We start from the raw sequence: 25,442 nt of genomic DNA on the forward strand, positions 1-25,442 counted from the left end.
GTGAGGCAGGCTCATTCAGGGCCCAGCCCCCACTCAGGTGAAGGATGGTCAGTGTGCAGATACACAAAGAACACTCTGGGCTGTGTTCCCAGGGCCTCTCCTCTTACCCGAATGTGACTCGGTCCACACTTCTGTCCACGTCAGTGGACTGGGCCACAGTGGCCTCGGGGTGGAGGATGGACACCCGAACCCGGCTGACAGTAGCGTGCTGGATCCTGTGGAGGGCCCACCGCACGGAGATGGCGGTGGCTGAAACGTTGGTGACGTCGAAGTCTTCAATAGGCCGGGGTCCTGCGGGGCAACAGGATGCTCAGTTGATGCCACCCCTTTTCTCCTCGCTGCCCGGCCCGGGGCCTGCTCCTCGCTGCCCAGTCCCTTCTCTGATCTACCCTTCTGGTTACTGTGCCCTTCCCTAGAGGAAGGCCAACCCCACACAGAGATGCCTGCTGAACCACGGGTGGGGACAGGCTCCTCTCCTGGGCAGCGGGGGGCCAGGCCACCTGCAGGAACTCACGGGTGCGGGTGAGCAGCGCCGCAGGCCTGCTGATGTCGTTTTTGTTGTTGGTGTTTCGCTTGACTGAGAAAACCGAGATGTTGTAGGCACGGCCGGCTGCCAGGGCCCGCAGCTGGTGAGAGGAGCGGCTGCGATCCACGAAGTCTGTGCGCCGGGAAGACCCGTCCGAGGAGGCGTAGGTGACCGCATAGCCGTCTAGCACCTGCCTGGCCGCGGCGCCCTCAGGTGGGCTCCAGGAGATGGAGACCCCACTCTCCTCCACCCTCTCTACCCTGAGAGCTGTTGGTGGGAGGAGCTCTTCGGGGTTGTCACCAGACACAAAGGAGACACAGGGGTTAGGTTTGGAGCATGAAAGGGTAGCTCCCAGTCAAGCCACCTAGACTAGTGGGGGGGAGGCTGGCCACCCAGGCCATTGCTGGCAGGGAGCCTTCTCATTTGGGCTGCCATGACCCTTGGAGGTGTGTATTTCCACATACGTGTTTGGCACCTCCTCCCTGCTCTCAAGAAGGGACCTAGGTCAGCAGCTGTACGCCCTTCTTTCCCGCTCGGCCCCTCCTACCTTCTGGCCCCCTTGTTCCTCCATCCTCCTTCCCGGAGCTCCTGGCCCTCACCTTTGGTGCAGTCCTTGCCCGTGTAGCCCGCCTTGCAGGTACAGCTGTGGGACCCGTTGCTGGCCAAGCAGTAGCCGCGGCCCCCACAGGGGCTAGAGAAGCAGGGGTCACTCACTGGGGGGGGGGGAACAGCAGTGAGTAGGGGAACTGTTTTTTTATATTTTGTACCTAGGCCTCTTGTTGCATGGGTGGCATGGGCTGGGGAGGAACGGATGGTGCCATGGCATCTGATGGCCCCCTGTGTCTTGCTTAGACAGCTAAGGGCTACCTGCCAGGCACTGCATGGTCAAAACAAGCTTGGCCCTAGGTTGGTGGGAGACTCAGGCTCAGGCTGGCACAGAGGCCATTCCAGATAGTGACGAGAATGCTCCGGCGCTGGGAGCAATGAGCACGAATAAACTGCTCTCGGTGCCAGCGCCGGTGCCAGGGAAGGCCTGGTTGAGGGACAGACCATATGCTAATAGGGGAAAGGGTTCTCCACAGAAAGGACGGTGAGTGCAGGGCTCTGGGGCCGCAAACTTGGCCTGTCCAAGGACAGCAGAGCCAGTTAAGGTGGACGTAGAGCTATGGACTGAGCATGCGTTCCCTGAAGTGGAGGAAGGCGAAGGAGACCAGAGGGCCAGGGAAGGGCCTTCAGTGAGCAGGTAGGCCTGAGATCCTACCTGTCTCGCAGTGGTAGCCAAAGAAGCCCTCTGGACACACGCACAGGTAGACCCCACCACCGTCCTCACACCGGCCTCCGTGCTGGCAGGGGCTGGAGGCACAGGCGTCCACCTCTGGAGAACACCCAAAGGGTTGGCCCGAGCTGCAGGGAGGGACTCTGGGGGAGGGAGGAGAGGACAGCGGGAAGAAGGGATAGGGGGAGGCAAGGAGCAATGGCCAGGAGGGGGGTATGGCACACCTGTGGGTAGGAGGGGCTCTGAGGGACCTCCCGCCCAGTTTCCTTCCTCCCTCCAGGCCACCAGAGCCTTCGGAGTTTTCTTTCCCTGGGTGGCTTGTCCAGCAAGAGGATGGCGCCTGGCTTCCCTCACATGTCCCAGCAGCCCTGGTTCTGTGGGACCCACCTGAAAGAGCCCTACCTGTTTCGCAGTGGACTCCAGTGAAACCATCAGGACACTGGCAGATGAAGGCCCCGGGGAGGTCCCGGCAGGAGCCGCCATTCCTGCAGGGCTGTGCTCCGCACTCGTCTGTCTCTGCATAGACAGGGCACGGTACTGGCTCATGCCGGGGCTCCCTGCGTGCCCACCAGGGTTCTGATTGCTCCCCGATGATCAGCAAGGTCCCGAGGCCTCACTCAATCCCTGGGGTCTCAGCCTTGGACTACAGCCTTTCTTCAGTCACCTACACTTGTCCCTCCTTGGTTTGTATGCTGCCCATTGCCAGCAAAGCACCCCTGGCATCCCTGTCGCTGTGTCTGTACTCCACGCTTGAACGCTCTCCAGCATCACAGCTGGAAACAGCTCCTGGACTTCGCCCTTCCAGCAGCCGGTGTCTGTTTCAGGGCTTAACAGGTATGGGGGATACAGATGTCACCCTGTTGATATGGTCAGGCCTCCGCTCTCTCCAGGTGTCAAGAGCTGCGACCTGCTCATCTTCTCTGCCTTCTCCCAGGCCTGAGTTTACCCCAGGTCCCAGTTTGATCAGGGCAGGAGGGGACAGGCAACTTTAAAAGTCTATCCTGACCATCAGAATGGCCCTAAGAGAGCATGTAGTGGATGGGATGGTTATTTAGAGGGAGCTCGTCCAGGTCAGGAGTGCTGGGACAAGGTGGCCGTGCTGAGGGCCCCAGTGCTCTGAGCAGACCTGTCTTACCTCGTTCACAGTGGACTCCTTCGTACCCTGGGCTGCAGAGGCACTGGTACCCAGCAGTGAGGTCTTGGCAGGAGCCTCCATGCAGGCATGGCTGAGACTGGCACTCATCCACTTCTAAGGAGAGATACCAAGAACAAAGCAAGGTGGCCCTTGTTAATCTAGATGCAAACGGAGATGAAGTAGTGCCTAGGTCTCCCGACAAGTTTACAATACTCCGTGATACCCGGAAGCCAAACCAGGGGTATCATGGAGGTCTCGTGCCTGGCTCATATCTACAAAATGACTGCGGTTGCTTCTGAACCACTCAAGAGTCTCTCAGAAGACCCAGAGCCTCCAAGGTCTGGCGGGAAATGCCTGATGCCTGACCTTGCTATTTCTGTGTATAGCGCACACCCGTGAAATTAGCATGTTTGGGGCTGCTTTTAAACCAGAAGTTGTGTTCCTGAATTTGAATGCTCAATTTGAGAAAAGTCTAATTTCACACTTAAGTAAGGAAATGGTGGGGGCTGAGGGATGCCTCAGTGCTTACGGACATTCCCAGCACCCACACGGTGGCTCTGTAACTCCAGTACCAGAGGATCCAGTATATACATAAATGCAGGCAAAACACTCATACACATAAAACATAAAATACACACACAATCTAAAAGGCATTTTAAAAAAGAATTAAATGTGATGACTGAGTGTCCAGAAGCCAGAGTGTCCCTCCCCTCTGTATGTCACCCGACACCTGTATCTGCCATTTCTTTGTCTCTGTAAACATTCTTCTTTAAGTTTATTTTTGGAGATGGGATTTCGCTCTGTAGCCATGGCTAGCCTATAACTCTTTTTGTAGCCTAGGCTAGCCTTGAACTCATAGAGATCCTCCTGCCTCTGTCTGTGGAGTATTGAGATTAAAGGTACGCACTACCATTCCCAGCCCTAAAATCAATTCTTAAAATCTTTTGAATTGCCTAAACAAGACATGGCTTTGTTTTCGTTGCTTCTGAGACTTACTGACAGGGTGCCGTGACAGATGCTCTTTCTCACTGAACATTTCATTAGCAGAAGACCTCCGTATTGTTGTGGGTTCCCGTGGTTCAACACTTTCCCTGCTGTGTAACGCCCCCATAGTTGCTTATACCATATTTCATCCTCTCTTGTTTGGTGAGCACTCGTGTTGGTTTTAGATGTTCCCCCCCTTTTTTCTGGTAACTACAAAAGCTGCTGCTGTAGAGGCTCTCCAAATATCCTGGTGTAGACAGGTGAGTTCCTTAGGTTTACCGGGGAATGGGATTGTTCTGGCAATTTACAGTCCCTCTAGCAACCGCTTCTCAGCCTTTGGGCTAAGATCAAGTGTAGTCCCTCTACTAACTGATAAGACAGTTTGTTGTCTATGTTCTCATGGCTTCCAGACTTCTGAAATGCATCTAACTGTTTGATTTGCATATCTGCATTTCCCTGATTACTGTGCAGTAAAATGCACATTTCGTGTTTTTTCCATGTTTGTTGGCCTCAGACAGCTCTTCTTCCATGAAGGGCACTTTATCTATGTCACTATTGGGCTTGTTCTTTACACATCGATTTACTGGTGTTCTCCAAGTAGTCTTGAAGTTCTCTCTCTCTCTCTCTCTCTCTCTCTCTCTCTCTCTCTCTCTCTCCCCCCCCCACTTAATTGATCCATCTATAATCACACATACACATTTTCTAGATTTTATACCACTTTCTTCTTCAAAGTTTTAAGTTCCTAATTTTTAAATAGCCCAATTTGCCCATTTATTTCTTCCCTAGTACTTTTTGTGGAATAAGGAATCTCTCTGCATTCAAGTAAAAAAGATGTGTCCCTTTATTTCCCACACAAAAATAACATTTAAGTCTCTAGTCCACCCAGGAATCAATCATTGTTAGTGGCGACTGGAAACAAATGTCATATTTTCAAATGCATATCCATGCTATTCTAGCTGTCAGGAATACTTTCCCATATGCTTTCTTTGCAGGTTTTCATTTTAGCTTTTACACAATTCTTCTTACACATCCAGCAGTTATGATTCTGATGCATTCTACTGCGCTTTCTAAATGCTCCCGGTGAGGCTGTGGGATCTGAGTTGTTCTACAGTTTGCCTCATTTCCTGTCATCTCATCTGCCCATGGGCTGTGTCAGCAGATTCTTATGCAGAATCTGCTTAGGGTTTTCTGTGCACACAGCTGACATCTTCACTCCCTTTCTGATGGCTATGTCTTCTGTTGCAGTGTCTCCTGGGCAATGTGGGGAAACAGTCACACATTACAGTGACTTTCCCAGTGCCCGGCAGTCTTCCCCCTTTTACCTTTGTTGGCTGTGGAGTTTTCAGTTCCTCTGACTTGGGAACGATGCCTTCTGTTTTTAGTTGATGAGGAGTTATTTTATAAGAGTTAGGTTCTGCTAAGTGATTTTCCGAAGCGAATGGGAATCACAAGGTTCACCGGCTTCCTGCTATTGTGGATAGGGATTAGCTTTCAGATGAGTGCCAGCCTGTGTTCCTGAGATAAATCCCACTTACGGTGACAACAGTGCTCTTTTATGTGATACCAGGTCTGATTTAGTAATATCTCATTAAGCGGTTTTGTCTGTGTCCTCAGGAATATTAGCTTATGATCTCAAATTTTATAATGCCTGTCTAGTTTGGAATTAAGGTAATACTATTCACAACAATTGGTTTCTGTCATTCAAAAATTAATTTTTCACAATATTTGGTTCACTTAAAATTATTTTCTTCCTGATTTGCAGTTTACTTAATTTTGTTATACTATGATTTTCCCCTATTGTGTTCATTCTGTTGGAAATCCGGTTTAATTCAGTCTATCCCAGTAATTATATAAATGTTGCACTTTCAGCCTAGATTCTCTATTTTGCCATTTAAATTTCTTTATTATCTCATTCATTTGGATTTTCTTTTCTTTTTTTGGAATTTTTTTTATAGTGGCATTTTAGAAATCCTTACATGTGATTTCCAATATCTGGGACATCTGTAGACCTGTTTCAATATTTCTAGATTATCTGTTGTGATTTCTGGTTCCTCAGGCAGAGTGTAAACAAACACAGTTCAGACCAAAGTGGGATATTTCTTCCCTGTTGTCTGTTCTCTGCCCTGAGCCTGGCCGAGCTGCCCGACTCTGATGTTACTGGGTCAGGCTCTGCACTCTGTTTTGGGTACAACCTGTTCCTCCTCTTTCTGGAGAAGTTCCCCTAACCGTCTTTCAATCACCGACTTATTCTTCGTCAGCATCCACTTAGAAATTATGCCGGTTATTTCAACTGTGGTTGTTTAAAGTCTTATCTTTCTACTTGCTTTTACAGCATGGTTTACTGATCCCTTTGCACACGACCAATGCCATATGAACTTTGCATACCGTCACTACATCTGGTGCAACATAAAAATGTGCGTAGCAGACGGGTATCCTCTTGTGATGTTTGGCCATCTTCTGTATCTGTCTCCAGTGGTAGCTGTGATATGCACACCCATCACTGCTTTTGGAGACGTGCTTCTCAGGATCTTCCTTCCTTGCTGGAGGCCCTCCTCTTCAGGGCACCATGCGGGGCAACACGCTGAGGAGAGGTGGAACGGAGAGATGCACTCTCCTGAGCAGCATGGGGCTCGGGAGGGCAGGAGTAGATGATGGATGCCCAAGATGGCCCTCCTCAGAACACTTCATCTTGGTGGCCACACTGTGACTGGGCTTCTGCAGGCATCGGGAAATGGCTGTTGTCGTAGGTGCTGTCCATGTGTGTGTTTCATGGGAGCTGTGCTATGATCACAGCTCCTGATGGCGGAGCGGCATGCTCAGGCTGGACGCTATGAACTCGCTGCCATGGTGAAAACTTCACGGCTCTAGGGTTTCAGTCAGAATGACCCTGTCTCCGGGACAGAGCCATGGCTGGGGCCCTGGAGAGGATGCTATCTGGGACAGCACTCCTCCAGTGCATATGCATACGTGGGGGCTAGGATTTTGTTTAGATGCAGCTAGATTCCACAGGTCTGGGTGGAGCCCTGAACTGAAGTCTTTCTGCTGCCTTAGGCTCCTGCCCTAGGGTTAAGTCTTGACCTCAGCTGCTTCATCTACAGTGTGGGTCTAATCTGCTCTGGGTTGCTCAGTGGACAAGGAAGTCCTAAATAAAATAGCCCAGAAGAAAGCTGATAGCAATCATCCTGTCACCACAGGATGCACAACCTCCATTTACACAGAGGAGATAGGAGAAGGACTCCTGTGCAGGCTCTGTGTAACTTCATATGGCTGCGAGAGACAGATGTTGGCCCTGCCCACCCGTCCCTGAGGGCCCACAGAATCACCAGTGCACTGGGGAGGCTGGCTCCAGACACCTTGTGGCTGGCAGATACGCATATGGCCGAGGGCACTCAGGCTGAAGCCGCGGTCACACGCGTACAGGGCCACCGAGCCCACGTGAGTTCCATTGAAGCGCATGGTAGCATGCTTCACCTCCTCAGGGCGACCGCAGTCCACCTCTGCAAGAGAACACCAGCATTCCCCGAGTGTCAGCTCGCCCACTCAGCCCAATCTCTCTTTCCCCATGTGACCAGGGAGGCCTGGCTTCTACACCACCTGCTCAAGGGGACAGGGTTTGACTTCTGGAAACTGGCACCTCAGAAACCGATTTTCCCTTTCACACAGTGATTTGAATGAGAACGGCCCCTGTAGGCTCCTATTTCAATTCTTGGTCTCCAGTTGGTGGGACTTTTGGGAAGGATTAGAAGGTGTGGCTTTGACAGAGTTTGTATCACTGGAGGCAGGCTTTGAGGTTTCAAAAGCCAATGCCATTCCCAGTTAGCCCTCGCTCTCTGACTCACGTTTGTATATCAGGACGTACACTCTCAGCTGCTGCTCCGGCTCCATGCCTGCCTGCTGCCATGCCCCTACCATGATGGTCATGGGCTCACCCTCTGAACTGTAAGTCCCCAATAAACTCTTCTGCAAGCCGCCTTGGTCATGGTGGCACTTTGTCACAGCAGCAGAAAAGTAGGGCACCATCCTGACCCTGCCCACCTCTTAGGGGGTCTGGAAAAGACGCTGTGCTCCCAGCCCACCCACCCGGCTCTCACCTGCCTGACACCGGTGTCCTGTGTACCCTGGCTGGCAGTGGCAGAAGAAATCTGCTCCTCGATCCTCACAGGTACCCCCATTCATACATGGGCTCCGGAAGCAGGGGGAGGGAGCTGCAAGGACACAGGAGACCCCTGTCACCCTGTTTCTCTGGAGGGCCTCTGTGTTATATGGAGACACCTGCCTCCTGCACCCTGCCCACTTCCCACCCCTCCCAGCCCAGCTCTGTCCCCGTGATCCAGTTTGCACATGTGCTCAGGGGAGTATCCCTGGTTACCCCCACCGTACCTATCTCGCAGTGACGCCCAGAGAAGCCTGGAGGGCAGTCACACTTGTATTTGCCAATATAGTGAAAGCAAGTGCCACCGTTGTGACAGGGACCAGAGGCACAGGAGTCTGGCTTTCCTGGAAGCAGAAGATACCCATCAGACTCCAGTATCATGGATGCCAACCTCTCCATGCCCCTACCACCCCAGAAACAAGGCCTTGGTGAGCATGTTCCTGAGAAGCAAATGCCTGGTGGCCAGGGGTTGGCCATCTGGATTCTGCTGGCTTAGCCCTAGCTCAGAGCATGCCCATCACCACCCACCCCTGCCCGGGCCCGCACCAATCTCACAGTGTCTCCCGGTGAAGCGATAAGGGCAGGTGCAGTGGTACTCATTGTCCGTCTCTTTGCATGTGCCCCCGTTCCGGCAGGGACCTGAGCTGCAGAGGTGAGGCCGGGCTGTGTGCAGAGGCAGAGAGAGATGGTGAGGATGCGTCGCTCTCCTGGTTGTGCAGAATCCTTGTTACCATGCTCTTGCCTTTTCAGGCCTTCGGTAGGCACTGGACAGGCCTGAGTCAGAACTGCTTCCCAGCTGTGTCCCAAGGCCCAATGTAGCAGGATCAGCCAGGCCTAAACAAAAGGTGAGTGGGGCTCACAGGCTATAGGCCCTGAACCTGCTGGTTCTCTCCTTGCTGGAGAATTGAACCCCGAGTCACAGCAGACACATACAGGGCCCTTCCAGAATCTGGACCTCCCAGCCACAGAATTCACAGCTCTACAGGATATCCTTTCCAAAGACCACACCCTCTCCAGGCCAGGCTTACAGGGCCCAGTGTCTCATCATTCCTATGCCACAGAGCAGATTCTGGAAGGGCTCTGTATGGGGCTTCAGGGACAGCCATGCAGAAGGGACAGAGGAAGCTGTGAAGCTCTCCCACCTCTGTCAGAAGCCTGCCCTGGGGTATGCGCTACACAGCAGGAGAGGTGATATGGGGACCTCATAAGTCCACCGTGGTCTTGGCTCCCCTGAACAGCCAGGCTGTGGGACGACAGAGCCCCAAGTCAGGTTGCAAAGGCCTTCGGTCAAGGGGATGCCTGGGATGCTTGGTGTGTGAGTGTGTGTCGCCGTATGTTATTGCACGAAAGGGTTAACCCTGGGTGGCACTGGTTGAGATGGCAACACCTGCAATGCATTATGGAAGAATACGTAAATTCTAAGTAGCTAAATGTACGATGTCTGCATTCTCTGTGTTAAACCAAATCGGAATGGAAAAAAATTGAGTTCAATACAATCATTCTAAAATCTATTTGGAAAAATACTGAGGGGAAAAATGAAGCCTCTTGAGGCATGCAGACCAGTGACAAAGTTCTGTGACGAAAATAACTGTCAAAAACAGCGAGATACAAGCTGCCCTGGATGTGTGGAGCAGAGAGCCTAAGGGAAGCTCAGGAGAGAGTTTCTGATACAGAGAGAAGAGCAAACAGCTGTGGGCTTGCGAGCTGGGAGCTCTCCGTGGTGCTGACGGCGGAGAGTGGGAAGGAAGGCGTGCGCCCCGCCCCCTCCCCACGCCGCCCCGCCCCCTGCTCTGCTGCAGAGCACAGCCCGCCCCATCCTCGCCCGGCTTCCCAGCCCGTCCAGCATCACCTTTCTCGCAGTGCTTGCCGTGGAATCCGCGTGGGCACTCGCACGTGTAGGAGTCGTCGTGGGCATCACAGGAGCCTCCATTAAAGCAAGGGTCGGAGTCGCAGGGTGATGGCAGAGCTGGGGAAAGAGGGAAAATGCTGTCCTGGAGCACGTGCCTGCCAGGGTCACCTTGTCATCCCATCTGGGATGCTCACCTTGGTCCTAAAGCCTCACCTCCCCCACTCCCCCCCGGATTTCTCCTACTCTTGGATTTTAGCAACTTTCAAGCCTTCTCTCTAACAAGGTAACTTTGACCTGTGGCACGGCCAGATCATCACCGGTTTAATTACACACCACTTAACTGATCAGTGCCTTTACACTAAAGGTAGTAAATGCACCACTCACACGAAATTGTGTATGCGTTATGGCCTGAGGGGAGATAGCTTGTGCTATACTGTGTCTCTGTCAAAACGTTTTCCCTCAGGGAGTGAGGGTGACCCCTGCAAATACGGCAAGTGAAGCTTTTTGGGAGTCGTCCGTCGCCCCCCCCCCACCCCCGCCCTGCACCTGCAGGCTCTTCCATTAACCCTGGCTCTGCGGCATCACCTGCACCTTTTCCTGCTAGACCAGGTGGCCTGTCCCTAGCCACTCACAGTGGCTGATGTTGTGGTCTGTGTGGCAAACGCATAGGTAGCTCCCACCGTACTCCATGCAATAACCTCCGTCTGGACACTGCGTGTTCATGTTGCAGGGTGTGGCTGTGACTTCTGTGAAGGAAGAGGCTCTTTAGTGCCCATTCACCTTTCCAGGGACCGTCTTTACAAAGGTACCCGCCCCCAAGATCCAGTGACCTTGCTAATGCTATCCAGGGACCAGGCAGGAAACCTACCAAATTCACAAAGGAGCCCAAAGAAGCCCGGAGGACACTGGCAGAGGGTGGCGTTGGTCCCCAGGCATCTGCCTCCGTTCCGGCACTCACAGACATTAGGGATTCCTGTGTGGGGATGGGGAGAAGCTTCCATGGGCGAAAGCTCTTCTCTCTCGACCCTGGCCAATCCTGGTCACCCTCCCACAAAACTCCTGAGCACATACACACACTCACACATTATTGTTTCCTTGTGGAGTTTTCTGCATGTATAATCCAGGGGAGAACCTCCCCAACTCTGCTGCTATAGGCAACCCACATCCCTTCCCCAGCCCCAGCCCTGGGACATGGTCCCAGCAGCCCCTACGTACTCTCTCTGCAGTCCAAGCCCATGAAGCCTTCAGGGCATTCACACACATATCCCTGATCCGCATCTACACAGGTGCCCCCGTTCTGGCAGGGGTTGGAGAGGCAGGGGGAAGGCACCGGGAGGTTTCCTGCAAGAAAGACAGCAGTTAGTAGCAGCCGCTTGAGAGCAATGAGAATTCTGGGGCAAGAGCAGACTGCTGGCTATGGAGGAGAAGTTGGCCCCCTCGTGAATTCCCACAGCTGTTCTTAGTGCCAACGGGGATTCATGTCAGTCGCTTATCTTCTGGGAGCCAGTCTGACCCAGACTCCTCTCTTGGGACACAAAGATCAGCACTGAAAGACCACTCAGGGCTCCCATACATCATTGATCAGATGTTCCTGTTGGTAAGTGGGTAAGATTTTTCCAATGATTATTAGTTTTAACTGTCGTGGTTTTAACTCACTGGGTCTTATTTTATGGCTCACAAAATGACACGTCATGAGTACTCAGGGAAAAAAAAAACATGTGCTCTGCAAAACTCAAGTCCATGACTAAGAACCAGGCCGAGCTCTGGGAATCCAGTCAAAGAGAGGGAGGAGGGAATATATGAGCAAGGGAGGTCAAGATCATGATGGACAAACCTGCAGACAGCTGAACCAAGCTCGTGGAAACACATGAGCTCCAGACCGACAGCTGTGGAGACTCCAGGGAACCAAACTAGGTCCTCCATATGTGGGAGACAGTTGTGAAGCTTGGACTATCAGAGGGTTCCCTGGCAGTAGGACCACAAGACAAACTTGGAACATGAGCCACCTTGTTGGAGCCCATTCCTTAGGGTGAGATGCCATGCTCAGTGGCAGTTGGAGTGTGATATAATATCAGTACATGAGCTAGCTTTTTTGGAGCCCCATTCCCTATAGTGGGATGCCATGCTGCTCAGCCTTAATGCATGGGAGAGGGGCCGGGCCCTGCCCCAACATATCATATTAGACTATGTTGACTCCTCATGGGCGCCCTTACCTATGAGGAAGAGTGGACTGGGGGTGGGCTAGTGGAGAGGAGAGGGGGATGAGAGGAGGGGTGGGAGGGAGAACTGTGGTTGGAATGTAAAATGAAATAAAACAATGAAAAAATCTTCCTTTCTCGTTATGTTTTCCGATCCTTAACAATCTTGAGGATATGCAGCCTATTTTTGTTAGTTGATTATTTGTATCTGGTAATTCTTTCACCTGCCTGTTGGTTATATTTTACTTCTTTGAATTCATGCCTGATGACTTCAACCAGGTAATTCTGGGTGTTGGTTTCTGTCGGATTCCTGTTATGCTGTGGTAAGCCTGTAGGATTCTATTCTGCACCTGGCAAAGACGTGGGGTCTGCTGTTCCTTTCACATTTCCTTCTGAGGCTTGGGGGGGGGGGCAGACACAACCAGTATAGTCCTCTAGTAACTTCTTCTTCTCCCAAAGTAGCTCTTGCTAAGGGAGGACTCTGCTCAGCCCTGCCCAGGGTGTGGTCTCTCTGATCTCCATAGCTCCTTGGATTTCTCCCCAGTCCTGTTTGAGCCGAGGAGCTGCTGGACTTCCTCACTTCCAGTGGGTCTTTCCCAGCCTAGCAGATTCTATGACCCAGATCCACCAAGTCAGGGCGGAGGGGCCTCCTGCCGCCAGGTCCTTCCCTCCACCAGTGCCTCCAGCGTTCTGCTTTCCCACCTCTGTATTTTAGCTGCGGTTGCACTAGACTTTTCTCCTCAATTCAGAGGAACTAGTCACTTGGACCTTCACGATGGCCTGGGATACAAAACAAGATCTGGGGGGGCAAGGATAGGGCTTGTTCTGGACCCTTCTCTCGGGATGATAGCTCTATGCTGTATGGTCTAATGGCTGAAGACAGGAATTTTTATAGATTTTTGTCTGAGTTTTTAACTGTTAATTGTAAAAGGGGAATTTCTAGGGCGGTTAACTAGCTGAAGACTACATAATCTGTTTTTTAAAATATCTAATTCTGACCAAGTTCTTGTGTTTAGACCCACTGTTTATATTTACAAGTTTAGTGAGCTTACACTACTAGTAGATAGAAGTCTCCATTCTGTTACTTTTATTTTTTCCCCACCTACCACACCTTTAAAAACAAAACAACAACCGAATATCATTATGTTGCTCTGACTGGCATTTTAACTCTTGGGTTCAATTAATCCTCCTGCGCCAGCATTGTTTTTTGGCAGAAAACAAGATTTCTTTACAAGGAATTGAACCCACTTATCTGCTTTCTGATACAGGTTTAGTGAAACATGCTGATCTTTCCACAACTACTCAGACAAGGCAGTTACTGAAGCACACAATGGGGATCTGAGTACAGTCAGCAAGTGAGGGCACCACGCCCGCTTTCTGCTCTCAGCTCTTCCCCAGGGCCTGCCCTGTTCATCCACCGGGGACTTCCCTGTGGGTGCACCGTGAACCCCAAACTTGGTCAGGCTTTGAGGGGCTAGACACTGCAGACTTTTAATCTTGTTTTTACACCATGCTTTGTAATCTCTAGTTGGCTTTGCCATTGATCTACCAAGGCACAGCCAACATGTAAAACATGAGGTAAGGAAGAGAAGAGAGTATTCGGTCCCATGTGGCAAAGGCCAGTTTTCTCTCTGCTCCCCACAGCTCTCTCCCGTGTGCCAGGAAAGGGAAGTTGCTAAAAGGTGTAGAATCCTCTGGGTTGAACAGGCAGACTTGGGAATGTTGTCACTTGTCCCTGACCTTATAGATGGAAACCAATGCCCCAAGGCCCACCCAGCCTAGTTGTTTCCCATTCTCTCCAGTTGGTGGCTCATGGGAGGGTTGGGAAGTGAGAAGAAGGGGGGGGCAGGAAAGAGCAGTGCCTAGTGATAGCCACTGCACAAGTTACAGTCATTGTAGAGGCTGCTACCTGTCTCACACCGAGGTCCCTCGAAGGGCTCCACACAAATACAGCTGTAGTTTCCAACCAGGTCAACACAGGATCCTCCATTCAGGCATGGGTCAGGGCTGCACTCATCCACATCTGGGGGCAGCAGATGGGGGGTTAGCTTATGCCAGACTGTGACCATCCTGAACCTAGCCAGAGGGAAGCCCTCCCAAGCACTCCCTGTCACCCATAACTCCCCCCCTGTGTGTAGGTCACTCACCTGTCTCACAGGTGGCCCCAGTGTACCCAGCCTGGCACACACAAGCCGCAGAGCTGCTCTCTGCCTGGCACTGGCCGCCATTTTGACACACTTTGTTGTCACATGGAGACTGGGCTACAAGTAAGGAGGAGTAGACAGGATGTTGGAGTCCCGGCTGCAGTGGGCTGATGGGCAGAAGACCCCAAGGACAGGAATGACGGATCTAGGCTCAATGAGAGGGTATCCTGGTTGTCTCTGGAGGGTGACAAGCTGGGAGGAGGCCTGGCTAGGGCAGTCCCAAGGGTACCCAAAGCTCTGTATGAATTGGTTCTAGTCCAGCAAGCCTGGGATGGAGGAAGGGCATGTGTGCTGGATAGGATGTCAGGGAGAATAGAACCAGCTGCTGCCATAAGTCCAAAGAGGCTTCTGGAACCTGGGGCTTCCAATCTGTCTCAGTGGCTAAGAAGCCACACTCAGACCTCAGAGGCTGAATCCTCTCTGGGCTTTGGCAGGTGGACAGAGCAGTAGGCCAGCTGAGTATCCACACTAGCTCCCACACTTAGCTCTGCTGGTGCAGGGAGGGCAAGGAGGGCCTAGCCTCTGCTTGAGAAAAAGCTCTTTAGCCTGGAATGTGTTCCAACCATCCAGGTTCTGGTTTGGGCTGGAACAATGTGGCCTTGTCTACACTGGACAGCTGAAGGTTCACTGCAAACCCCTCTTACCAAATAGAAATCCTATGTTCATATGCACTTAAAAATCACATTTCCAGCTGGGTGGTGGTGCACGCCTTTAATCCAGCACTGGGGAGGCAGAGGTAGAGGGATCTCTGTGAGTTTGAGACTAGCCTGGTCTACAGTTCCTTTTCATCTCTTTCACAAATGTTTTTCTTCTTGTACAATCCTCTTAACCGTCATTCAACTACAGTTTTCTCAAGTAAAAACATGTGTATGTACACTGAAATTAAACACTTAGCTTCTTGTAACCATAAATCTTGATAGGATTGTTTTTGTAGACTGAGGTATTGAGATGGAAACTATTTGAACACACTTGATCTAAATCCTAGCTTCTCAAACTGTGAATTGCAAATCCCATATGTGGCTGCGTTAACTGAAATCAGATATTGTGAAAAATTTGCAGCAGTAAAATACTTGTGAGTGCATCACTGAAGACTCAGAATGGAATGCATAATGAACCTGAGGCGGTTTTGGCAGTGTGCATTGTGTTGACTCTCAGTGTCGCTGCTGCTGTGGTTCTGATCAAAGCATGCACACTTTGCTCTGCACACGCCAGCATGTCGGGCAAGACCAGTGAACACTACCTCAAAGACCTCATCAATCACAGTTTTCTTATCGCTCTAATACAATCATGTCCTATGGAAGCAAAGGTTTTCACACGATCCTTCCTCAGCATGGAAGTATCAAATTAGTATTGTCTTGAATTGTATGATCTTAGAGAGAACTTGACTTTGTGTGTGTGTGTGTGTGTGTTTAAAGTCAGGGTCTGTCTACAGAGCCCTGGGTGACCTGGAACTCACTATGTAGAGCATGCTAGCCTTGAACCCACAAAGATTTGCCTGTTGGGATTAAAGGCGTGTGCCACCATGCCTGGCTGAGTGTGTGCACTTGCATGTGAGTGGTGGTTAATCTCTGGTGCCTTCTTAAGGTCCTGTTTGTCTTGTTTTTTTGAGACAAGTCTGGAAGTTTCCAACTTAGGGTAGGGTGGTTGGCCAGTGAGCCTAGGGAGCTTCTTATTTGTCCTTGGGTGATTACAATTTCCCATCATACCTGGATTTTGTAGATGTGTTCCGGAAATCAATTTCAGGTTTCTATGTTTGAGTGGCAAGCGTTTTGCTGAGACATCTCCCAAACTCGATGAATTTTGATTTGGGATCAGGACTGTTTTTGGCAGTTTCTGATGGCATTATACATAAATCTGCCATTTTGCACTATGCATTTATGTGAAACAGTATTATCTTTGCTGACTATAAGATCAAAATGTTCACTAACTCTGAAGTGTTGAAGATGCCCTGGATCCTACAGTATCAAATGCTTAGCCACAATTTAATTCTTTATGTAAAAATAAATGAGCACATGTACCTTGTTAGTATGTAAATTTGCTTTAACTTTTTTTCCTCCCCCCCCCCTTTTTTTTTGAGGAATAGTCTTGCCATGTAGCCTTGGCTGACCTGGAACTCACTATGTAGACCAGGCTAACCTCAAACATAAAGATCTACCTGCCTCTGCCTCCTAAGTGCTTGGTTTAAAGGCTTTCACCCACCACTCCTGGCTGATTTCATCTTTAATAAGTGGTAAAAAATTGTATGTATATCAGATAATTTTAAGATAAATTTCATTATTATCATCAGTAAATCTTTGATTTATATAGTGATTTTATGTACCTATATACCTGGGTCTGCAAAAGGGAGTCACAGTAGAAACGATTTAAGAACCCTCATTGCAACACTCTAGTAGTGCTTTATAATGATGGCTAGACTATTCAGGACACTGTGGGGTGCTTGTGTGGCTGAGCTGGGTCGGGTGTGGTGGTCACAGTGTTTGATTCAAGGACTGCTTTGGGCTAGCCCTTGGAGTAGACCAGGTGGTGAGGCTGGAGGCTAGAACAGAGGGGGCTGCTTTCAGGGACAGTGCAGGGCAAGGAGGGTGGCCCTGGGTTGGTAGAAAATGGAGGCTGAATCTATTGGGGAGAGCCGGACTGTGAAGACAGGGCTCTGACGGTCTGGGAGCAGCGTGGACAAGCAGCAGGACCCTGTCCTGAGCCTTTCCAAAGTGTGAGAGCCTTGGAGGGTTGGTTCAGGGGCCAGTGGATGGGGTGGGAGAAAGCAGGTGCGCTGTGATCATGGACCCCGCCCCTCCCCATCTCCAAGCTGTCCCACCTTACCCGGAAATCCCCCACATCTCACCCCCAGAATACTCCGGTCTCTGAGCCTGGCCCAGTGCAGGACCCGGGCTCTCATCTATTTCAAAACTTCATCCCTGACCTAGGGCAGGACCAGGAAGCCTGTGTCTGCTACACTCGCCCATATTGGCTCCTGCCCACACCGTAAGACAGCCCTTCCCTGTGACTTCGGGCTCCTTCATGCCCTCATGGCAGAACTCTCTAGGCTGCCCACATCGGTGCCAAGGCCTGCTGCAGTCCTCAGGCTCACTGTGTCTTGTGCCTTGCAGCTGGCAGGGTTGGTGGGTTCTCACCTGATTCACAGGTGAGTCCTTTGAAGCCGGCCGGGCACTGGCAGCTGAAGCTGTTCACACCCTGGACGCAGGTCCCACCATTTTGACATGGGTGGGAAGCACACTCGTTCACATCTGAAACATGGGGCAGGCTGGGGCCTCAGTAGAGGAAACTGTGGAGGGATTGCCAGGGCTTTGGGTGGGGCTGGAGGACAGACTAAGCCCCGAACCCAGACAGCCCAGGAGCGGCAGCAGCAGCAGTACTTGCTGACCCGTAACCATAGCGTTTGGCCTCCATAGTGTTTCTACCTCAGGAGGACCGAGACCTCGGACCTCAAAGCCAGTGTCGGTGTTTCCCCTGAGCCTGGTATGTGACCAGTGGGTGGAGGAGCGACATGGTGCAGGGAAACCAGTGGGCACCTTGCCCCCGCTGGGTGCCAGTGACTCACCCAGGTGGCATCTCCGCCCTGTGAAGCCAGCGAGGCAGGAGCAGGTGTAGGAGGGGTTGCCTGTGACGCAGTCATCAATGCACTTGCCACCATTGAGGCATGGACGCAGGACCAGGCACACGGAGGCTGTGGACACAGGAAGGAGCCCAAGCCTCATGCCACTGCATCTAGAATGTGGGCAGGAGAGCCATCTGCAATGGCTACGTCTCCCTTCCCTCCACCAATGGAGCATTTTAGTGACCACGACACCGGTGACAGTGCGCCTCTGTGTTCAGTGTCTCAGCTGGAGCCCAGTTTGCCTGGCAGGTGCTCTTGCCCCGGTCTCTGTCTGACCATTGGTGTCCTAGGCTCTGACGCTGGCTTCCTGTGCAGGCACATCCCCAGAATCGCCTACACCCACAGCTCCTTCTCTTAGCTCTTCACCCTCTCCACCTCCACCACAGACACTTCTAGGGTGCTCAGCCACCCTCTGGACTTCCTCACACGTAAAACAAGAAGCTAGCTCTTAGTAGTCACAGCCAGTGTTTATCACAGCATGGCCTCTTAGGAAGGCCTCCCGGGGCTCCCCTGGGACCTCAGCAACCCCCAAAGCCCAGTCCTATGAGGTCAGGCTGGGCTCCTGGAATAAGAGGTTAGTCGCACATTGGCAGGAGATCAGAAAGTCTCAAGGATTCCAATCACCTGTTACTAGGAGGAGGACTCAAGGGTGATCCACCACACTCTTCAGACCAGAGAGCTTACCTTTCTGTCAACTGGGGTCCTTAGCAGCACTGTGCTACCTGGTCTACTTGAAATGCAGCTGCCCTTTGCAGCCATGCCACAAGAGGAGCTGGGCTTGCTCGGGAGTTAGACTTCCAGACACAAGGTACGGCCTCTGGGACACCGTCCACCCTCCCTTCTGAGCAAGCCACAACTGCCCCTGGGCTTGCAGGGTCACTGTAACCCTGAGTCCTAGAGGCACCGCGGTGTCTCTGCAGCCATTTCTTGTACCTTCTGATCACATAGACCTGGTGCCATGGGAAGGGCACCGGAAAGGGACTGGCTGGATGCTCTTCTGAGACTCCCCCTCCCGCAGAGCTGTAGCAGCTTGAAAAGCATGCTTTGTCCATACGTGCTCAGCCAGAGCCTAATACTCTGGCCTTTGGCAAGGGACCTGACTTCCTAGCCGCCACTACAAACAGTGCCCACAGGACCACTTGAGATGCCACTGGCCAGAGTCCTGGTGTCAGAGCTGACTGCTGGCTAGGAGCAGGGCTGGGGTCGCCCAGGGCTTCTGCTCTCTTAAGTGCTCCATTTGCTGCTCGGGGCTGGCTTTGGCGTCCCAGGCTGGCCCGCTGTGTGTGTGTGAGCTCCTCCCTCTCCAGCCTTGCATGTCCTGAGTACGCTCATCCTCTCTTGCCTTCACCAGGCAGTCCCCCTGACCTGCAGCTGCCGTGTGTGGCCTCCCAACTGAGTGGTCCTCACGGGACTCAGTGCCAGGGAGCAGCACCCTGTTCTGTGGCCTCGCCTCATGGGCAACAAGTTTGTGGGGTGTGTCTTCAGCTCAGGTTTAGGAGGGTTTGTGATGAAGGCATCTACTGATTGGCAGGTCAGCCAGCCGGTGCTTAGACACCTCTGCAGAGCTGGGGTCCCTGAGTGGGTGCACGGACAATCTGTACTACCAGGGCCATCTGGTTGCTTGTACTACTAGATCAGAAGGACCATACGATTCTCTGGCTGGTCAGTACCATCAGGCCCATGGAGGTCCCGGTTCCCCCACCCTCACCCCTGAGATGGAGGCAGGGGTGGGGTATGGGCAGGGGCACCTCAGGCATGGGACAGGATGGTCTGGGGGGTAAGGAGGGTGGGTGGGGACTTAGAGGGGGGGATAGCCCTTGAGCCCCGCCCGTACTGCCACAGGGTTCCTCAACCCTCCCCTCCCTGAGCCTCTTACTTGTATGGCCGCAGCCCCCCCACGCGCACCTGGGCATCATCGATTCTAAACGCCCAGCGCCCGGGCACGCCCACGTTGGTGGTGGTCTCCACCTCAGCCATGTCTGCTGTGCGTGACCCAGGGATGTTGAAGTAACGGTGCCCGTCACCTGCGTTGAAACCTGCCTGGGAGCGGGGCAGAGAGAGAGGCAGGTCTTCCTACGGCCACTGAGTCCTCTCAGGATGGCCCAGTCAAGGATGGTAGAGAGATTGTAAGCTGAGGACACTGTAGAGGCTGGGGCCTGTTGACTTCAGCAGCCCCTCCAGTCACGCGTGGACATCCTCCCCAGCTTCCAGCACTCACACACCCAGCATCTAGGCCTCACGTAGGGCCCAAGAGAAGTGCCGCCCCAGGAGGAAGTGGGGTCCAGAGGCGATGGGAGGGTACAGCTTTCCTGACACTTTTTGGACAGAGACCCTTATCAGGAAGGAGGGGGCAGAGGTACCAGAGGCTGTTTTGTGGTTCTGGGCACTGAGAAGCCTGAGGACACAGAGTCACTGTGTCTGTCACAGACTGACCTCTGCATAGGCCTGGAAGGAAGCAGGTGTCTGCTACAGTGAAGGCCTGCCCACCCCTTATGCCCATTTGCACCTTGGCAGGAGGAGCAGGGGCCCCTGAACCCTGGGCACCAGCTCCATCCCGGCTTACCTGGGCTGCAATTCCTCCCAAGCCGTCAGCATCACCCCCGCTGCTGGCGTGTGTGCCTGTGGTCCACAGGATGGACTCATAGTTGAAGATGGTGAAAGAGAACCGGCCGTCAGTGATGAGCACTGTTTGGAATGTGTTGACCTGCCACGAAAGGGGGCTAGCTGTGACAGGCTGCACTCCCTGCCCCACGTCAAAGACCCTTTCTCCTCCAAATGGACAGCCAAGCAAGGTAGGGCCACGGTGGCTTTGACTATCTCTACAGCCTACCCCATTGTTAAGGGACAGGGCCAGAACACCTGGAGCAGACACTGTGTACAGCCCCAAGAGGCCCAGGCTCCTGCAGAGGCCAGGGTGCACCCCCTCAGCCAAACCCACAAAGTCTGTGTGCTAAGAACAAAAACAAAGAGGGAAGGCAGCTTCTGTTACTAGGTTTTGTGGTTTTCAGAGACTTTTACGCCACGAGCATCCCCGAGCAGTGTACCCCAAGACGGGGGTGAAGAAATGATCGTGGGACACACGGGAAACTGAAAGGGGGCAAAGTTAGCATCCTGCCCCCTGCACACCGTGCATGGAGACAAATCCCAAATCAAGCTTGGTTTTAAAACAAGCATCATGGAAGTCCTAGAAGAAAACATCGGGCAATACGCGTTTCTTCGCAGAGAAGGACTTCTGTGCTGTTTACTAATAGCAAAAGAGTGATGGATACATATACCGACAAAAGCCTCTGACTGAGAACGTGCTGTGATATCAAAGTGAACGGCAGGCAGTAGCAAACACTGCATTCATAACATATGGCAGACAGGACTGCTGATGACCTTCGTATCCAGCAGAACTTAGAACAATAAAAAAGGGCCAAAAGTATCACGAAAAGTTGGCAGGAGGCATGAACAAGGCATGCACATAATACCATAGCAATGATGCTAGAAAAAAATCCAACATCTGTAGAAGCCAAAGATATCTAAGTTTCTTAAAAAGCATTCCTTGTTTTGCCTGCAGTGCTAGCAAAGAAGGAACAGGACAGAGCACTTATCTGGGGTGCAGGGAGCAGGCACCCCCATATGGACACCTGTAGGATACTCTGAGGGGGCAGCAGACTATTTTGGGGGTGTGTGTCACAGTAGCATCTCGATTGGCTATACACCAAGCACTGGTTGTAAGTACACGGGCCCCTCTCACAGTCCAAGCTTGTTTCAATCATTAGAAACAATGAAGACACGGGATGGGAATCGTTCTTATATAAAATTCGGCAGGAGAGACAGTAAACAGACAAATGCTCTGCGTGGGTGGGGGAAGGGTGAGGGTCTCAAAGGCCAGCGGTGGAGCCACAGGATGCACAGAGCATCCCCACCCACCTGGTGTTGACAAACCTTCCCAACACGTGCTGCCTGGAGAGTGAACTTCTGAGCATATCTCAATGCCTGCTGTCTCTGCTAGGGACCAGCACAAGCCCCACGGTGTGGGCTTTTCTGGTGGGTTCTCTCCAGGTTTGCCATCTTGGGACACTGCCTGCCACCCAGAAGGTGCCTTAAGTGGCTTAGTATCCAGAATATGCCTATGTATAGTAAGTGCTGGAAAGTACCTGTCTGGGTGGGCAGCTCAGTCAACCACACTCACCAAAGACACAAAGGGCTCTGACACGCCATCTAATTGATTACCGCCACAAGGACTGAAACAGAACAGCCAGGTATGGTGGCACACACCTCTAGACCCAGCACTCCGAGGCCTTCAGACTACATAGTGAGTTTGAAGCCAACCTGAACTACATGATACCCTGCTCCAAAAAACACCACCCAGGGTTGTGCTGGGGGCTCAGCTACACAGGTGTTTGCCATGCACTAGTACAAATCTCAGCACTAGTACAAAGTGGGGCACGGCTACACATAAGCCTGTCACTCCCGTGCCGGGGTGGTGGAGACAGGAGGATTGCCTGAGTTTTGTTGGCTGCTAGCCTAGCTCAAAGTTTATTGCTGGCCCCTGTCTAGATGGCATAAGGAAGAAAGTGACACAGAGCAGGACACCTGATGCCTTCCTCTGGCCTGCACATAGGCATGCACACTTGAAGATACATGTGTGAATACACCTCTCTCTCTCTCTCTCTCTCTCTCTCTCTCTCTCTCTCTCTCTCTCTCTCTCTCTCTCTCTCTCTCTCTCTCTCTCTCTCTGTCTTTTGTCACGAACAAAACAAACCTACAAGAACCAACCAAACAGAAAATATCCCACCTAGAGCCGACCCTCCCCGACTCGGCCCCACCCTGGAACTGTTGGAGAACCAAGTCACTCCAACAGGGCCCCTCCTAGCACCGTGGGCCCTTGCAGCTCCACATGAGAACTGCTGTGCTGGGCCTGGAAGGGGGGGGCTCTGTCCTCCTCCACCCTGGCCCTGTGATTTCAGAAAAAAAACATGACACGATCTTATCCCCAGAGTTGTCTCTGGGTGTAGACCATCGATACCTGGCCTGCCTTGGCAGGGTCCCAACCATACAGCCTCCCGCCCAGGCCACACAGCCACCTGGACTCACGGGGGACGAGGAGCTGCCTCCAAAGAAGGTCACACGGTACCAGGTGGCAACAAAAACCCAGGTAGCAGAGAAGTCCGGGAGCTCAGGAAAGTACCGTCTGATGTCCTCTGTGGCTCTCTGCAGCGTGGCTGGGTCGGTGGCCTCCCGGTAGTAGACGTCACCTGCACGTCGGTTGTCCACATCTGCCCAGAAGGCTGCCACCACACAGCGGTCTTTGGCGATGGGGAAGGCCACGGGGGTGAACTGAGAAACCTCCTTCAGGAAGGAGATGATCCCGTTATTGTTCACCTGTGAGGCAGAAAGCCAGGATGGGTATGGACGGGGCATTGCAGAAGATGGCCAGCCTAGGGCCATCACGGTGGCCCCGCCCCCAGCATCCTTTAAGAGTGATCCAGCTCAGGCAGGCATTCCAGGCTGGCTGACAGCGCCCCTGAAATGGGACCATGTGGTCCTGTTGTGTCCTCTCATGCAGGTCAGGTCATGTACTCAGGGCCAGGCTCCCACTGGCTTGGGTTGCTACCCAGGCCATACTCTAGCCAGGGGCCTTGAGAGGTGGGTCAGCATTCTTGCATGTAGCCAAGTGTGTAATAGTAAACTGGGACCAGCATGGCTTGGAAAGGCTGCGGTGGCCAAGCTGGTGACTGTGTTTGGGCCTCCAGGTGGTCAGGAGGCTGTGGTCCCAACTCTGCAAGTCACTAGCTGTGCAATCTGAGACAATTTAGCCTGCCTGCCTGTGTTCTGGTTTTCTCACCTTTGGGGCTTGTCTAATACACCTGTTATGTGTTCAAATCTTTAAGTCAACGATGCAGTTATGAGGGTAGAGCTCTCATGGATGGGATCAATGCCCTTATGAAAGAAACCCAGAGCGTGCCGTGGGCCATGAGAGGTCACAGCAAGAAGACCCCCATCTTTGGACAAGAAAGTGGCCTCACCAGGTGTGGATTGGTAGTGCCTTGGACTTCTCAGGACTGTTAATTAATTCCTGCTACTTCTAAATTGCACAGCGTAAGGCATGTTGTTAGAGCAGTCAGGAGGACTCTTTCTAGCTCTGACCTCATAGGGTGTTAGGCAATGGTGCATGGTCATACTAGCATTGTATGGCATAGTTGATATCACATTATGATTATCAATATCTCAACACTGGGAGCAACCCAAGTATCTACTGATAAACAAATGCATAAACAAGATGGCATCGCATATACAAAGAATGGGGCATTATTAAAATGAAAAACATCTCGATGTGCAATACTGTGGATGGAATCGAATGGCATCCTGATGAGTGAAATAAAAAGACAAATACTGCATGACTCCATTTATTCAGTGCCTCCAGATCATTAAACTCACAGAGGTGGAAGGAAGATTGGTATTTTCCATGGGCTAAGGAAGGGGCAATGGGGAGTTGGTACTTAATCAGTATAGGGTCTCAGTTTTGGAAAATACAAAGAGTTGCTTGGATGGATGGTGGCTATAGGGAGGAATTAAGGTCCTGAGTGGATGTGTATTATTGGCATGAACACAGTCATTTCTAGGACCACGATGCCTCAGACCCATGGGAGTAGCAAAGGCGTCCTTGGGTCTGAGTGCAAATGTTGACAATGCATGCAGAAAATGTCCATTACAGCTTGCTCCCTCTAGATATTCACAGCCTCAAGATTGCTCCCCTACAGAGACTGCTCCTGCCAAGATTAGCCAAGCTGTATACAATAACCTTAGCTCCCTGTTCAGCCTTGTGTAATAGACACACCGAGCTTCCAGGATGCTGCAGCTTCTCCATCAGATACCCGAAGCCATATGACCCCAGTTCTCTGTACAAGTCTGTGGTTCTGTCCTGTCTTCAGCATCTTGTTGTCAGGGTCATGGGACCATGGAAGAGCGCGGCAGACCGTAATGGTGAACACAGCAATTAAATACTCTAGCACTACTGAAATGTTTACACTAAAATTGAAGATATATGTTTTATTGCAATAAAAACTGGGAGAAAATGGTCGTGATGAAAAGATCTTGATGATAATTATAAAAGGAGGTATTTCCAAAGGCAAACTATAACAAGGAACCAAGTACATGTAACAAAATAGCAAGATCTCAAAATGGATTTGATGCCAATTACAGAAAAGCAGTGACTGGAACCAGGAGGCAGGTCAGATAAGAAACTGTCTGGAACTGAGAGCAGGGATGGCGAGATGGAGGGATGAGAATAAATGTGAGAGACGTGAGAATCAGCACAAGCCCCAGAGAGGAGACAGGCAGTGGGAGAGCCTTCCAGGACTGATGAAGGACATGAAGCTGTGTATCCAATAGCCTCAGGGACTAACTGGCTGGGAAAAAATAAAGCCACACTGAATGAGTGCTAGGAAAGTAGGAAGCCAACAGCAGGAAGCCGCTCTGAAAGGAGAGCTGACAAGTCAGGAGGGGCTCTGGT

At 51.9% G+C, this 25,442-nt stretch overlaps 1 protein-coding gene across 1 annotated transcript in view; it reads right to left on the reverse strand.

Annotated features, from left to right (window-relative positions):
- The window catches only part of Sned1 (sushi, nidogen and EGF like domains 1), a 56,564-nt gene that overhangs the window by 15,608 nt on the left and 15,514 nt on the right, over positions 1-25,442 (reverse strand). The window contains 22 exon segments of the mRNA XM_005077204.4: positions 108-291; positions 515-811; positions 1,126-1,239; positions 1,788-1,901; positions 2,205-2,318; positions 2,938-3,051; positions 7,245-7,418; positions 8,013-8,126; positions 8,302-8,418; positions 8,621-8,737; positions 9,924-10,040; positions 10,556-10,669; positions 10,792-10,896; positions 11,139-11,264; positions 14,031-14,144; positions 14,269-14,382; positions 17,457-17,570; positions 17,885-18,010; positions 19,818-19,836; positions 19,838-19,981; positions 20,505-20,645; positions 23,024-23,311. Coding sequence (XP_005077261.1) covers positions 108-291; positions 515-811; positions 1,126-1,239; positions 1,788-1,901; positions 2,205-2,318; positions 2,938-3,051; positions 7,245-7,418; positions 8,013-8,126; positions 8,302-8,418; positions 8,621-8,737; positions 9,924-10,040; positions 10,556-10,669; positions 10,792-10,896; positions 11,139-11,264; positions 14,031-14,144; positions 14,269-14,382; positions 17,457-17,570; positions 17,885-18,010; positions 19,818-19,836; positions 19,838-19,981; positions 20,505-20,645; positions 23,024-23,311 — 2,981 coding nt within the window.

This window comes from Mesocricetus auratus, unplaced genomic scaffold, assembly GCF_017639785.1.
Source record: "Mesocricetus auratus isolate SY011 unplaced genomic scaffold, BCM_Maur_2.0 Super-Scaffold_100010, whole genome shotgun sequence".
NCBI lineage: Eukaryota > Metazoa > Chordata > Mammalia > Rodentia > Cricetidae > Mesocricetus > Mesocricetus auratus.